This window comes from Apodemus sylvaticus, chromosome 2 (genome assembly GCF_947179515.1).
Source record: "Apodemus sylvaticus chromosome 2, mApoSyl1.1, whole genome shotgun sequence".
NCBI lineage: Eukaryota > Metazoa > Chordata > Mammalia > Rodentia > Muridae > Apodemus > Apodemus sylvaticus.
Window position 1 is genome coordinate 26587976 of NC_067473.1, and position 15478 is coordinate 26603453.

Below are 15478 nucleotides of genomic sequence, written 5' to 3' on the forward strand. Positions count from 1 at the left end.
TAGGAATCTTGGGCTCTGCTTTGGACTGAGGAGTTAAATGCTGTTTCAAGGTGATCTGAGTCCTGATGTCTGGGAGACCCTACTTTAAATAGTTCTGTTCAGTCCAGGCAGAGGTAGCATATGCCTTTAATCCCATCACTTGGGAGGCAGAGGCAGGCAGATTTCTGAATTCGAGGCCAGCCTGGTCTACAGAGTGATATCCAGGACAGCGGGGGCTACACAGAGAAACCCTGCCTCAGAAAAAAACAACAAGAGAGAGAGAGAGAGAGAGAGAGAGAGAGAGAGAGAGAGAGAGAGAGAGAGAGAGAGAGAGAGAAGAGGAGAGGAGAGGAGAGGAGAGGAGAGGAGAGGAGAGGAGAGGAGAGGAGAGGAGAGGAGACAGAGATTCTTGTGGTTAAAGTAGGAATCAAATTAAATAGCATTGATCCTTCCCTTCATGGGCACACTTATGCATACAGTTGCATCTCTTGGGCAGATTACAAAGAGGTCATTATGTATGGTATCACCTCAAGACCTTAAGAATTATGTGTAATGTCTGCCTCTGAAGTATTAGTTATCCAGGAATTACAATCCCTTTTGTCAAAACAGGGAAAATATAATCACAGGTGTCTAGTTGGCAACAACCTGTGGCCTAGGCTATTGAGGGCACAAGGGGCTAGATTGCCCCTCCAGAGCTAATGAGTAAACACAGGGAGCCAGGGCACCCTCCATCTGGATACATAGCTTATGCTGTCCTTGGGAAAGGATAAAAAGTTTCCAAAGATGAAAAAGATCCCAGCATGCAGAATCCAGGAATTGATCTTCTTGTGCTGGAAGTACAAGACCCAGTCTGTGTTCATGTGTTCTTAGAACAGAGGAGTGGCCCCTGGTTATGGAAAGCAGTAGCAGAATTTGGCAATACCACAACAGGGAAGTGGGGAGGTGTGGATTGTGGAATAGGTGGAGGGAAGAGGGCTTATGGAAATTTCGTAGAGTGGAAGTCAGAAAAGGGGAAATCATTTGAAATGTAAATAAAAAATATATCGAAGAAAAAATAGGAAAAAAAAAAAGAAACACATTTTCAGCTTGGCCATGGTAGCACACGCCTGTAGTCTTAGCACTTGGGAGGCAGTGGCAGACAGATTTCTGAGTTCGAGGCCAGCCTGGTCTACAGAGTGAGTTACAGGATAGCCATGGCTACACAGAGAAACCCCGTCTCAAAAAACCAAAATAAATAAATAAATAAAAATAAATTAAAATACTTAAATGTGTATGTGTCTTGGTTTCTGAAAAGGTGTTTTAAAAAAAAAAAAAGCATATGTTCATGGAGTTCTATCTTCCTGGGGACAGGCCATACTACACACCAAATCCGTTATATGAAAAATTAAAGTTAAAGGAGAAGGAGATTATGACATTTCTACACACCTTAGAGAAGGAGAATATTGAAGCCAAACAGAACTTCCAGGATCTCAGGAAGGAGATTAACTTCTATCGGTAAGTACTGTTCATGGAGGTCACCAAGTGTGGAATGGTCATTTCTGACTTCCTTTATTCCTGGACTGGAGAGTCTGCAGGTCTGATTCTATCCCTTCTGCCTTTTAGCCATCACTGTGCCTTGGGACTTCTGTCAGTTTCAAAGTCTGTAAGAGACTGTTACTCATCCTAACATTGTCCAGGCATCATCAGGAGCCTCTCATTAGAAGAGTGATTCAGATCATGAGAGGGTTATAGTACAGTTCTAGATCTGTGTGGCTCAGGGATGGTGTTACAGAGCTAAATGTGATCTAACAAATGGATACAATGCCTTCCTCTTGGTTCTACTGACCTGCATTGAGGGTATCTACAACCTACTAATTGATGTTGCTGAAATGCATTGGGCTGTCATGGATAGTTTCAGATACCTTGTTCTTTTGGAGAGACATGCAACCATATTGGTGTTTGGACTGCAGCAATCACTTTTTCTTCCCTCAAGTTGCTATTCTCTGTTTGTGTACCACTCAAGAATGTATTGAGATGTACTGCATTAGGTATTCATGGGAACCTAGCTCCTGGTGGGGTTAATGGAACCTTGATGTAGAAATTGGAGGAGGAGCCTGCAGGATTTTACCATTAATATTGTGGTTCTAGCAACCTGCACAGCCGGCTCCTGATGCAGAAGAACCTTATGAATAAGAGATTGGTCATACTGAAGCAGGAGAACAAGGAAGTACACGCTGATTGGACCATCATTCAGCAATACCTGGTTGACTTGAACCTGATTGATAAAGGTGAACAGAAGCCCAGCATCTTCCAGGACCTACAACATCAGGTAGGTACAAGCAGCTCAGCCTGGCTTATTCTGACTGATAACGTTTTCCCATTGCAGCCACCTTTGCTTTCACCTAGCACCTTTCTAATCCACACTCCCACCCACCTCAGAGAATGCAATTGTTCATTGGGTAGTCTCTGCACAAAGATTCCGGGTTGTTAGCCTTGTGATAAGCTGATGTATTGGCAAGTATAACTTACTACTCCTCTTTAATCTGAAGAGTAGTAAGGGTAATAGATCAATAACACACCACATTCCTACACATGCTCATGTTAGTTGGGCTGCTTTGCAGAGCTTTGAGCAAGTTCTATGTCCTGTGACAGAGGTCATGCATGGGTCATGTGACTTCCCCAGTGGGAAGCATCTTGTAGGGTTAAAATCCAAATGCTAATACAAAATATGTTCTTCTTCTTGTCTTTGATCTGTGCATTTTCCCTTCTTCCTGTAACCCAGTGAGCTCTCTTCTCATTGCCCATTTCTTGTTATGCACTGATAGAAGTCTGAGTAACAGCTCTCAGGCCCATGTATTTGGTGAATGCTGCTGGATGTTTTGCTGTGCCTGCACTTATAACAGCAATGGTGTCAGTTAAAAGATCATCGATAACATTCCTGTTGAGATGTTGAGAGGCAGCAGCCTGACAGCTAACATTTAGGTTCCCAACAAGCCTCTGTCTTAATAACTACCTTCCTCTTCTAGGATGCAGAGAGTGTAGCAAGAGCTGAAATTTCCACAGCCCAGGAAAAGGGTCTCCTGCAGAATGAGTTGCCACTTCAGGAAGACACTGCTGATCTCCAACTCCAACAGCCACAAAATAAATTGGAGGAATCTTCTTACACATAATTTAGTTCCTCAGGGAGAATAGGCCCTAACTCCCTAGCCAGTGAGCCAGGCAATTCAGTATGTTATTCACTTCCTGTGCTGACACCACCCTTTGGGAGAGAACTGAGGTGACTGACCTGCCAGTCTGTATCCAAGAGAAGAAACAGGCTGTTAGTTTTGGTTGATGTTTTGCTTTTTGTTGCTTTGCTATTTGTTATGTTATAAATTAATATTATTATATTGATATTATGGATATTACAAATTATTGTTATTGCTTTTAATTTTTGTTTATGCTTTTCACTTTTTATAGTAATTTTCATTTAAAACCCATTTTCTTATGTATTTCTGATGAATAAAAATTTTTTAGATAGTCATCGTTTTTGAAACCATGTTCCTTATTCAAGTTTTTATACTATCCTGTCCTGGAGACACAGAACTCAAAAGAAGAAATGAATCTCTGTAAGTTCCAGGACTTCTGGGCTACAGATTGAATTCAAAGCCTACCTTGGTATACAAGACAATGGTCTTTTTTATGGATAATGTGGCTTCCCCCATGGATAAACACTTTATGATGTGTGATACTTTATCCTTGTTGTCATGTATTCTACTCCTAAAATATAGCATTCTATTGCACACATTTCTTATTGGCCCTCTGTATCTGTTATTGAGTAATGTACTATCACTTGATGTACAACTGCTGGGAAAATTACCACATTCACAAATGAATACATAAGGAATGAGGAATCACAGAGCCATGTGCCTTAGCTTTTGTTGCAGTAGAGCATAAGTGATAATCACAGAATAGAGATAGTGGCCTTTGTATACACTTGCCCGCAAGTAACTTATGATAGATGACCAGAGACATTTTATCATTGACCAGATATTTTCTGTGTTTTTGTTGTTGCTGTTTAGATTCCTTTTTATTATTTATTAGAATTGGGTGTTTTTACTTCTGTAGGTCTGTGTCCGTTCCTTAGTGAAGTCCAGTCAGATGACACAAGAAGTAATAACTTTCCATGTTGTAGATGATTGTTAGATATCTTGTGGGTCTTCTGAATACAGTAGATGCTCTAACCAGTGAGTCATCCCCACATCTCCTGCGGGTGGCTTTTTACCTTCCACATCACTTGTGCTGTATTATATGGACTGGATCACGGTCAAATGAGTGGAGAAATCTCAGGAGATGTTTAGGTTCAGGGGATTTAGCTGCACATGCTCATTGTCTTGTGGGGCCAAGTATCAAAGCTGGTCTCTGATAGGACCACTGCTCTTTGTGTCTTCAGGTTTATGCCCCAATATCCCTTCTTTTCAATTTTACTGAAAATGTTTTCACCTCTAATCTAGGATGACAATGTAGACTAGACATATCTGTAAACTTCAGAATTGAGACTAGCCTCCTGTAGTCTGTGATGGGATAATGAATACATCTTGGTAACCTGAAACAGATCTTAATCTCAGCAGTTTTGGTGGGAAGCTCAAGGGAAGCCAGAGTGAGTAGAGACTGCTGCTGTGGCCATGTTTCTGATAGAGAGCATGACTGTGCAAATGTGGAACCTAAGAGGGACAGGCAAAGCTGCACGTTTGTCATAGAAGATCTGTGAGTACAGTGAATATAGTTTCATCCAGGTGACTGTTTTAGTTTTTGAATGGAACTGACTAACTGACACTATAGGTTAGTCAGAGTATTAAAATATGGAGGAAGTGGTGAAGTGGGTCCACAAACATTTAGAGGTAAACCAGGGCTTTTAGCTCAGCCTATAGAGCATCAGGGTAGAGAGGCTTAAGTTACTCTCTACCTTAGGTCCTCTGGCTTTTATGAGCTAATCCTGATGGAGACAGGGTCATCAGTAGTACACTGGAAACAAGCATATCCTAGACTTAGGTCACACTAACATGTTTTATCTTATTGTGGGGTTTCTTTGAACATCTTAGAACTTGGAAGTGGCCTGGGTCTCAAAATCACTTATGGGTTCTCACAACAATTTGTGGTTTGTTTGATAAACACTATCAGACGCATACATTAATCTGGAAAATATAAATGAAATAGTGTTCTAGACAGATACCAATTACCCAAGTTTAACCTAGATCTGCAAAATGAACTAAGTAATCCTATAATCCCTAAGGAAATAGTAACTGTCATCAAAAGGCTCCCAATACAAACAGGGCAAGGCCAAATGAATTTTGCGCCTAATTCTACCAGTTTGAAAAAGCTGTTAATGCCAACACTCTTCAACCTATTCCAATGAACCCAAAGAGAAGGAATATTGCCATCCTCATTCTCTGAAGCTATGGTAAGCTGATACCTAAAACACAAAGATTCAACATGAATGGGGAATTCAGACCACTTTATATTTTGAACATTGATACAAAAATAGTCAATGAAATACAGGCATACAGAATCCAGGAACACACTAAAGATATCCCTTCCCATTGTCAAGTAGTCTTCATTTCAAGAATGCGAGCATTGTACAATATAGTAAAATCCATCAATTCAATTTAACAAAACTACACTGAAATATATAAGTACATGATCATCTCATTAGATGGTGAAAAGATCACTGACAAAGTTGAACTCCCTGTTATATTAAAAGTCCTATAGTACAGGGATACAAGTCACATAACTACATAATACAAGCAATAATCATCAAGTCTATAGAAAACATCAAATTCAGTGGAGAGAAACTTAAAGCTATTTCACTAAAATCAAGGCCAGGAAAAGGTTTCTCCTCCTATCTATTCAACTTAATCCATGAATATCTACCTATAGCAATCAGAAAACCAAACTACATCAGGGGGATACAAAAGATAAAGGAAAATGTCAAAAAACTGCTATTTGCACATATGATAATATTCATAAGTGATTCCTAAAGATGTCCCATAGAACTACAGCTGATAAACACCTACAGGAAACTCTCTAGATACACAATGAACTTAAAAATGTAAGAAGCTGTCTTTATTGAAATGATAAAAAGCTAAAAAGAATTAGGAAAGCCACATCTTACAATACCTAGGATTAATAAAAATGTATCTTGGTTTAAGTCTAAGCAAGCAATAAAAGACCTATATGACAAGATGTTCAAATATCTCAAGAATGAATATGGAAAAAATAACATGTGGCTAATCTTACACAAGGGCCTCCTAGGACTCTTAGGTCATCACTAGTCACTGAAAGAGACCTGGGTTTTCTAATGCTGAGGCCTGTACCTACCAGTATAGCTACAGCCATTTTGTTCCATGCCAGCCCCCTATTTCAGATTGTTGCTGAAATATGCAATAATTGACACAGAAAAAGTAACTTGACTCAGAGCAAGGTCATGGTGATCTCATCCTGTTGTGCTCTGTATGATGTTTGTTAACTTTATAATGTTCTAAAAACCTTTACCTGGGACCCATCAAATAAAGAGGACCTGAGTTCAGTTGCCAGCACACACATGGCTGGCTTACAACGAAGTCCAGCTCTGAGGAGGCTGATGCCCTCCTCTGAACTCCATGTACAACTGAACACATGTGGCAAATACTCACAGGGACACACATACATACACTCAAAACACACACATACACACGCGTGCACACACACACACACACACACAAACACAAGCTAAAAGCAATCCACCAGAGATGCATGAAGCAACATGAATATCAAACCCAACAGTAACACAACACTAAGTATCCTGTTTGCTAAAGAACAAATAGGAAGCAGCAAAACTATTGAGATATAGTTTCTGACAAGAGAAGGCAGAATAATTTTTAAAACAGGCATGGATTTAACATGACACCCATGATGATGACATCTCCACGGAGAAAAAGACACTGTGGATGCCAAGGGCTCTCTGGCCAGCCATTCTAGCTAAAATGGCAGGCTACAGCTCCAAAATGGGACCCTGCGTCTAAAGTGAAAGTGGGCGTTATAGAGGGAGCCCAACATGGACTCTGTCTTCACATGTGTGTGCGCACATGCATATGAGACAGAAACAAAGAGACACAGACCAAATAAATTATTTCCTGAAAACAATCGATAAAAGGGAAATTGGTAGCAGATAAACAAGATCTGAAGGCAGTGGCAGTCACTGTAAATACAGGGGCAAAAATGTCAGCACAGTAAGAAGCAATGAATGAAAGTTAGAGAGGACAAGTCTATGTTGTCTGTGTCAGAAAAACGATGTCAGGAATAAAGGAAGCTTATGAGAAGGTGGAGAAACCCAATTAATATTTAAACGTGCCTAGTTAGAAGGAAATTTCACACTCACATGGATATAAAAAAGAAAATAGTACATTCATCTAGTGACGATAGAACTGTGACAAAGGAAGTTTCAATAAATTCCAAAGCGATTTATAACTCAGATCACATTCTTTCATCAAGATGAAAGAAAGGTGAAAGGATAGTGTCTAAGCACTAGCATCTGCCTGACAGTCTCTCATTGGCTCTCGTTGGTAACCTCTGATTGGCTCCTAAAGCAGGTTCACATCTTGCTACTCACATGCTGTCAGCTTTCAGAGACTGGTACATATGTGCAGGCTATCAGAGGACAGCGCTCTCCCTGGCAACCCCACACTCCCCTAGGTCGCTGTGACCCAGCAGCAGCTGGGAACAAGTTGTGTCTGTTTTGAGCCTCAGCACTGAGAGATACAAGGGGCACCTGGTGAGGGCTGCTCCCTGTGTGTGGACTTGAAACCCCCAAGGATCCCCGAAGGTTGCTGGTCAATCATAATAATCTGGCAACATCCCTTCGGCTTGTGACGACTTGTGAAGCAGGTAGCATGGCCTTCTGCACACTCATGGACCAGGGCTAGAAGGGTGCCAACTGGCTTTGTGTGCACAGTGACAGAAAGCAGCTTGCCAGACACTCTGTGAGCAGAGCATGCTGTGTGAAGGCAATGGTGAGGATGGTGTGCAGAGCCCAGGGCTGCTCCTGAATGGTGAGTGGCTGGGGCCCACTAAGGAGACAAGACTGGGGCCAGCCAGTGGTGGTGCATGCCTGTAATCCCAGCATTTTGGGAGGCAGAGGCAGGTGGATTTCTGAGTTCAAGGCCAGCCTAATCTACAGAGTGAATTCCAGGACAGCCAGGGCTACACAGAGAAACCCTGTCTCAGAAAAACTAAGAAAAAAAAAGAAGCCAAGACTGAAGATGCTCTAGACCTACAGAGCATCTCTGGCCACTTTCAGAGCCCAGGACAGGGGACACTACAGGCCACCATCAAGTAAGACAACCTACAAGCCCACTTCGTTATGCATCTTTGCTGTGGAGGGACAGGTGAAGGAGTAGAGAGCACCACTATGTGTGCACAGGCTGGCCAGAGCTGCTTCAGAGGCCACCTTCCCACACCACGGCACGCTGGGCATGGAGCCATGGAGAGTGGCTGCCGGGGCACTAAGGCAGGGTCACAGCTCCCACCTGTTCTCTACAGTAGGAAGTATGAACCCCTGACCCAGCCTCTTTGCTCATCCTGATATGCCTGAGCACAGGAACTCAGAAGGCATTGGAATGGTCTTAAAGGCAGTGTGTAGATCAGAACTCTGCCTCCCGCCAGTCAGTTACGAGGGCTCCATATTGGTTCTCGGTCGCCAGAGAAATCAGACTGAGGTACGCAAATATAACCCGAGACCAACATCGCGGGGGTCTAAGCCCGACGGGCGTTGGCCTGCACCCAGGCCCTGGGCTGATCGGGAGGGGGCCACCGGGGTGCAAACCCGGCCAGGAGGTTTTTTTCCTCCCGGGCCGGTGTGCGCACCACCACCATTTTGCCTAAGGGAAGCCAGGGAGACCTAGCAGGCAAAACCAAACCGGCTAACAGGCATAGCCCGAAGCGGACATAGCAGGGGTCTCAGACGGTCAGGCCCTGGACTGCCCCCAGGTCCTGGGCTGCTCGGCGAGCCATCTGTGTGCTGACCCAGCCAGGAGCTTGTTTGCCTGGGACAGCGCGCGCCTCCGCCATTTTGCCTACGGGAAGCCAGAGAGACCTAGCAGGCAAAACCAAACCAGCTAACAGGCATAGCCCAAGGCGGACATAGCAGGGGTCTCAGACGGTCAGGCCCTGGACTGCCCCCAGGCCCTGGGCTGCTCGGTGGGCCATCTGTGTGCCGACCCAGCCAGGAGGTTGTTTATCGGGGCTGTTTGCGTACCACCACCATTTTGCCTACAGAAAGCCAGAGAGACCTAGCAGGCAAAACCAAACCGGCTAACAGGCATAGCCCTAGGCGGACATAGCAGGGGTCTCAGACGGTCAGACCCTGGTCTGCCCCCAGGTCCTGGGCTGCTCGGTGGGCCATCTGTGTGCCGACCCAGCCAGGAGCTTGTTTGCCAGGGACGGCGCGCACCGCCGCCATTTTGCCTACAGGAAGCCAGAGAGACTAGCAGGCAAAACCAAACCAGCTAACAGGCATAGCCCAAGGCGGACATAGCAGGGGTCTCAGACGGTCAGGCCCTGGGCTGCTCGTTGGGCCATCTGTGTGCTGACCCAGCCAGGAGGTTGTTAGCCCAGTAGACTCTCCCAACACTCTCAGGGAACTCGCGCACGCCACCATCCTAGCCACCTGACACACCCAATTAACACCCACAGCTGAGGGGAACTTTGCACCGACATTGGCCTGCCAGGCTTTTGCCTAGACTCAGGGCCTGAGCAGCTAGGCTAGCCTTGTGTGCACCAACCCGGTTGGGAGTTCTGCTGCCCAGATCAGCCTGGGCGGCAGCACCACATCTCCAAGTCCTGCAAGTGGCTAGCTGGGTTTCCAGGCGGCCAGCTGGGAGAAGTCAGTGTGCCCCAGTGAATCCAGCAGACCCCAGCGGGAGCCTTCGGGTGCCTGCTTTGGGATCTGAACAGCCTGGGCAGCAGCACCCTGTCTACAAGCAGTGCAGGAGGTAAGCTGTGCACCAGAGGCCAACTGGGAAGGGGCAGCTTGCACTGGTGAGTCCAGCACTGACAAGACAAACTAACACCAGTGAGAACTAGATGGCAAAAGGCAAACGCAGGAACGTCACTAACAGAAATCAAGGCAATATGGCAACATCTGAACCCAATTCTCCTCTACCAACATGTCCTGGATACCCCATCACACCAGTAAAACAAGATTTGGATTTAAAATCACTGGTCATGATGCTGGTACAGGAACACATGAAGGACACACTTAAAGAAATTCAGGAGAAAATGGATCAAAAGTTAGAAGCCCTTGCAAAGGAAACACAAAAATCATTGAAAGAAATCCAGGAGAATACAAAAGCCAACAAGGAGGAAATGCAAAAAACACTTAAAGAAATACAGGAGAACTTTGGTCAACAGGCTGAGGTCATAAAAGACGAAACACAAAAATTTCTTAAAGAAATACAGGAGAACTTTGGTCAACAGGCTGAGCTCATGAAAGAGGAAACACAAAAATCTCTTAAAGAATTACAGGAAAACACAAACATGCAAGTGAAGGAGCTAAGCAAAACCATCCAGGATCTAAAATCAGAAGTAGAAACAACTAAGAAAACTCAAAGGGAGACAACTTTGGAGATAGAAAGCCTTGGGAAGAAATCAGGGGACAGAGATGCAAATATCAACAACAGAATACAAGAGATAGAAGAAAGAATCTCAGATGCTGAAGATTCCATAGAAACCATGGACTCAACAGTTAAAGAAAATGCAAAATGCAAAAAGCTTGTAACCCAAAATATCCAGGAAATCCAGGACACAATGAGAAGACCAAACCTAAGGATTATAGGCATAGATGAGAGTGAAGATTTACAACTTAAAGGGCCAGCAAATATCTTCAATAAAATTATGGAAGAAAACTTCCCTAACCTAAAGAGAGAGATGCCCATGAATATACAAGAAGCCTACAGAACTCCAAACAGAATGGACCAGAACAGAAATACTTCCCGTCACATAATAATCAAAACACCAAATGTTCTAAACAAAGAAAGAATACTAAAGGCAGTAAGAGAAAAAGGCCAAGTAACATATAAAGGAAGACCTATCAGAATCACAGCAGACTTTTCACCTGAGACTATGAAGGCTAGAAGGTCCTGGGCAGATCTCATACAGACTCTAAGAGAACACAAATGCCAACCAAAACTACTATATCCAGCAAAACTCTCAATCACCATAGATGGAGAAACTAAGATATTTCATGACAAAACCAAGTTTACCCAATATCTATCCACAAACCCTGCCCTAAAAAGGATAATAGGAGGACAACACCAATACAAGGAGGGAAACTTCACCCTGGAAAAAGCAAGATAGTAACCTTTCATCAAACCCAAAAGAAGTTAAGCATTCAAATTTAAAAAATAACGTCAAAAATGATAGGAAGTAACAATCACTATTCCTTAATATCTCTTAACATCAATGGACTTACTGCCCCAATAAAAAGACACAGACTAACTGAATGGATACGTAAACAGGACCCTACATTTTGCTGCTTACAGGAAACACACCTCAGGGTCAAAGACAAACACTACCTTAGAGTAAAAGGCTGGGAGACAATTTTACAAGCAAATGGTCTCAGGAAACAAGCTGGAGTAGCCATTTTAATATCAGATAAAATTGACTTTCAACCCAAAGTCGTCAAAAGAGACCCTGAGGGACACTTCTTGCTGGTCAAAGGAAAAATACAAAAAGAAGAACTGTCAATCCTGAACATCTATGCCCCAAATGCAAGGGCACCCTCTTTCATAAAAGAAACTTTATTAAAACTAAAAGCACACATTGCACCTAACACAATAATTGTGGGTGACTTCAACACTGCACTTTCCTCAATGGACCGATCAGGAAAACAAAAACTAAACAGGGACACAATGAAACTAATTGAAGCTTTGGACCAATTAGATTTAACAGACATATATAGAACATTCTATCCTAAAACAATAGGATATACCTTTTTCTCAGCACCTCATGGTACCTTCTCCAAAATCGACCATATAATTGGTCACAAGACAGACCTCAACAAATATAAGAAGATAGAACTAATCCCATGCCTCCTATCTGATCACTATGGACTAAAAGTGGTCTTCAATAGCAACAGAAACAACAGAAAACCCACATACACGTGGAAACTGAACAATACTCTACTCAATGATACCTTGGTCAAGGAAGAAATAAAGAAAGAAATTAAAGACTTTTTAGAACACAATGAAAATGAAAACACAACATACCCAAATCTATGGGACACAATAAAAGCAGTGCTAAGAGGAAAACTCATAGCCCTGAGTGCCTCCAAAAAGAAAATGGAGAGAGCATACATTACCAACTTAATGACATACCTGAAAGTCCTAGAACAAAAAGAAGCTATTTCGCCCAGGAGGAGTAGAAGGCAGGAAATCATCAAACTCAGGGCCGAAATCAATCAAGTAGAAACAAAGAGAACCATACAAAAAATTAACAAAACCAGGAGCTGGTTCTTTGAGAAAATCAACAAGATAGATAAACCCTTAGCCAGACTGACCAAAGTGCACAGAGAAAGTATCCAAATTAACAAACTTAGAAATGAAAAGGGAGATATAACAACGGAAACTGAGGAAATCCAAAAAATCATCAGATCCTACTACAAGAGCCTGTACTCAACACAACTGGAGAATCTGGAGGAAATGGACAATTTCCTTGAAAGATAACAAATACCAAAATTAAATCAGGACCAACTAGACCATCTAAACAGTCCCATAATGCCTAAAGAAATAGAAGGAGTCATAGAAAGTCTTCCAACCAAAAAAAAGCACAGGACCAGATGGCTTCAGTGCAGAATTCTACCAGACCTTCAAAGAAGAGTTAACACCAATACTCTTCAAACTATTCCACAAAATAGAAACAGAAGGAACACTACCCAATTCCTTCTACGAAGCTACAATTACGCTGATACCAAAGCCACAAAAAGATCCAACAAAGAAAGAGAACTTCAGACCAATTTCCCTTATGAACATCGATGCAAAAATACTCAAAAAAATTCTTGCCAACCGAATCCAAGAACACATCAAAACGATCATCCACCACGATCAAGTAGGCTTTATCCCGGGAATGCAGGGTTGGTTCAATATACGGAAATCCATCAATACAATCCACTACATAAACAAACTCAAAGAACAAAACCACATGGTCATTTCATTGGATGCTGAAAAAGCATTTGACAAAATTCAGCATCCTTTCATGCTTAAAGTCTTGGAGAGAACAGGAATTCAAGGCCCATACCTAAACATAGTAAAAGCAATATACAGCAAACCGGTAGCCAGCATCAAACTAAATGGAGAGAAACTTGAAGCAATCCCACTGAAATCAGGGACCAGACAAGGCTGCCCCCTTTCTCCTTATCTTTTCAATATTGTACTTGAGGTACTAGCTCGGGCAATTCGACAACATAAGGAGGTCAAAGGGATACAAATTGGAAAGGAAGAAGTCAAACTATCATTATTTGCAGACGACATGATCGTCTACCTAAGTGACCCAAAGAACTCCACTAGAGAGCTCCTACAGCTGATAAACAACTTCAGCAAAGTGGCAGGTTATAAAATCAACTCAAGCAAATCAGTGGCCTTCCTATACTCAAAGGATAAGCAGGCTGAGAAAGAAATTAGGGAAATGACCCCCTTCACAATAGCCACAAACAGTATAAAGTATCTTGGGGTGACTCTTACCAAACATGTGAAAGATCTGTATGACAAGAACTTCAAGACTCTGAAGAAGGAAATGGAAGAAGACCTCAAAAAATGGGAAAACCTCCCATGCTCATGGATCGGTAGAATCAATATAGTTAAAATGGCCATTTTGCCTAAAGCACTATACAGATTCAATGCAATACCCATCAAAATCCCAACTCAATTCTTCACAAAGTTAGAAAGAGCAATTATCAAATTCATCTGGAACAACAAAAAACCCAGGATAGCTAAAACTATTCTCAGCAACAAAAGAAAATCTGGGGGAATCAGTATCCCTGACCTCAAGCAATACTACAGAGCAATAGTGTTAAAAACTGCATGGTATTGGTACAGTGACAGGCAGGAGGATCAATGGAACAGGATTGAAGATCCAGAAATGAACCCACACACCTATGGCCACTTGATCCTCGACAAAGAGGCTGAAAACATCCAATGGAAAAAAGATAGCCTTTTCAACAAATGGTGCTGGTTCAACTGGAGGTCAGCATGCAGAAGAATGCGAATTGATCCATCCTTGTCTCCTTGTACTAAGCTCAAATCCAAATGGATCAAGGACCTCCACATAAAGCCAGACACTCTGAAGCTAATAGAAAAGAAACTGGGGAAGACCCTTGAGGACATCGGTACAGGGAGAAAGTTTCTGAACAGAACACCAATAGCGTATGCTCTAAGAGCAAGAATTGACAAATGGGACCTCATAAGGTTACAGAGTTTCTGTAAGGCAAAGGACACCATCAAGAGGACAGATCGGCAACCAACAAATTGGGAAAAGATCTTCACCAATCCTACATCAGATAGAGGGCTAATATCCAATATATATAAAGAACTCAAGAAGTTAGACTCCAGAAAACCAAACAACCCTATTAAAAAATGGGGTACAGAGTTAAACAAAGAATTCTCACCTGAAGAACTTCGGATGGCGGAGAAGCATCTTAAAAAATGCTCAACTTCATTAGTCATTAGGGAAATGCAAATCAAAACAACCCTAAGATTTCATCTTACACCAGTCAGAATGGCTAAGATTAAAAATTCAGGAGACAGCAGGTGTTGGAGAGGGTGTGGAGAAAGAGGAACACTCCTCCACTGCTGGTGGGGTTGCAAATTGGTACAACCACTCTGGAAAGCAGTCTGGCGTTTCCTCCAAAAACTGGGCACCTCACTTCCAGAAGATCCTGCTATACCACTCCTGGGCATATACCCAGAGGATTCCCCACCATGTAATAAGGATACATGCTCTACTATGTTCATAGCAGCCCTATTTATAATTGCCAGATGCTGGAAAGAACCCAGGTATCCCTCAACAGAAGAGTGGATACAAAAAATGTGGTATATCTACACAATGGAGTACTATTCAGCCATTAGAAACAATGAATTCATGAAATTCTTAGGCAAATGGATGGAGCTAGAGAACATCATACTAAGTGAGGTAACCCAGACTCAAAAGGTGAATCATGGTATGCACTCACTAATAAGTGGTTATTAACCTAGAAAACTGGAATACCCAAAACATAATCCACACATCAAATGAGATACAAGAAGAAAGCAGGAGTGGTCTCTGGTTCTGGAAAGACTCAGTGAAACAGTATTTGGCAAAACCAGAACGGGGAACTGGGAAGGGGTGGGAGGGAGGACAGGGGAAGAGAAGGGGGCTTACGGGACTTTCGGGGAGTGGGGGGGGGCTAGAAAAGGGGAAATCATTTGAAATGTAAATAAATTATATCGAATAAAAAAAAAGAATGAAAAAAAAA

At 42.6% G+C, this 15478-nt stretch overlaps 1 protein-coding gene across 1 annotated transcript in view; it reads left to right on the top strand.

Annotated features, from left to right (window-relative positions):
- The window catches only part of LOC127677813 (uncharacterized), a 60613-nt gene that overhangs the window by 33703 nt on the left and 11432 nt on the right, over positions 1 to 15478 (top strand). Inside the window, exons 7-8 of the mRNA XM_052172804.1 lie at positions 1330 to 1473; positions 2107 to 2287. Coding sequence (XP_052028764.1) covers positions 1330 to 1473; positions 2107 to 2287 — 325 coding nt within the window. The remainder of the gene's footprint in view (positions 1 to 1329; positions 1474 to 2106; positions 2288 to 15478) is intronic.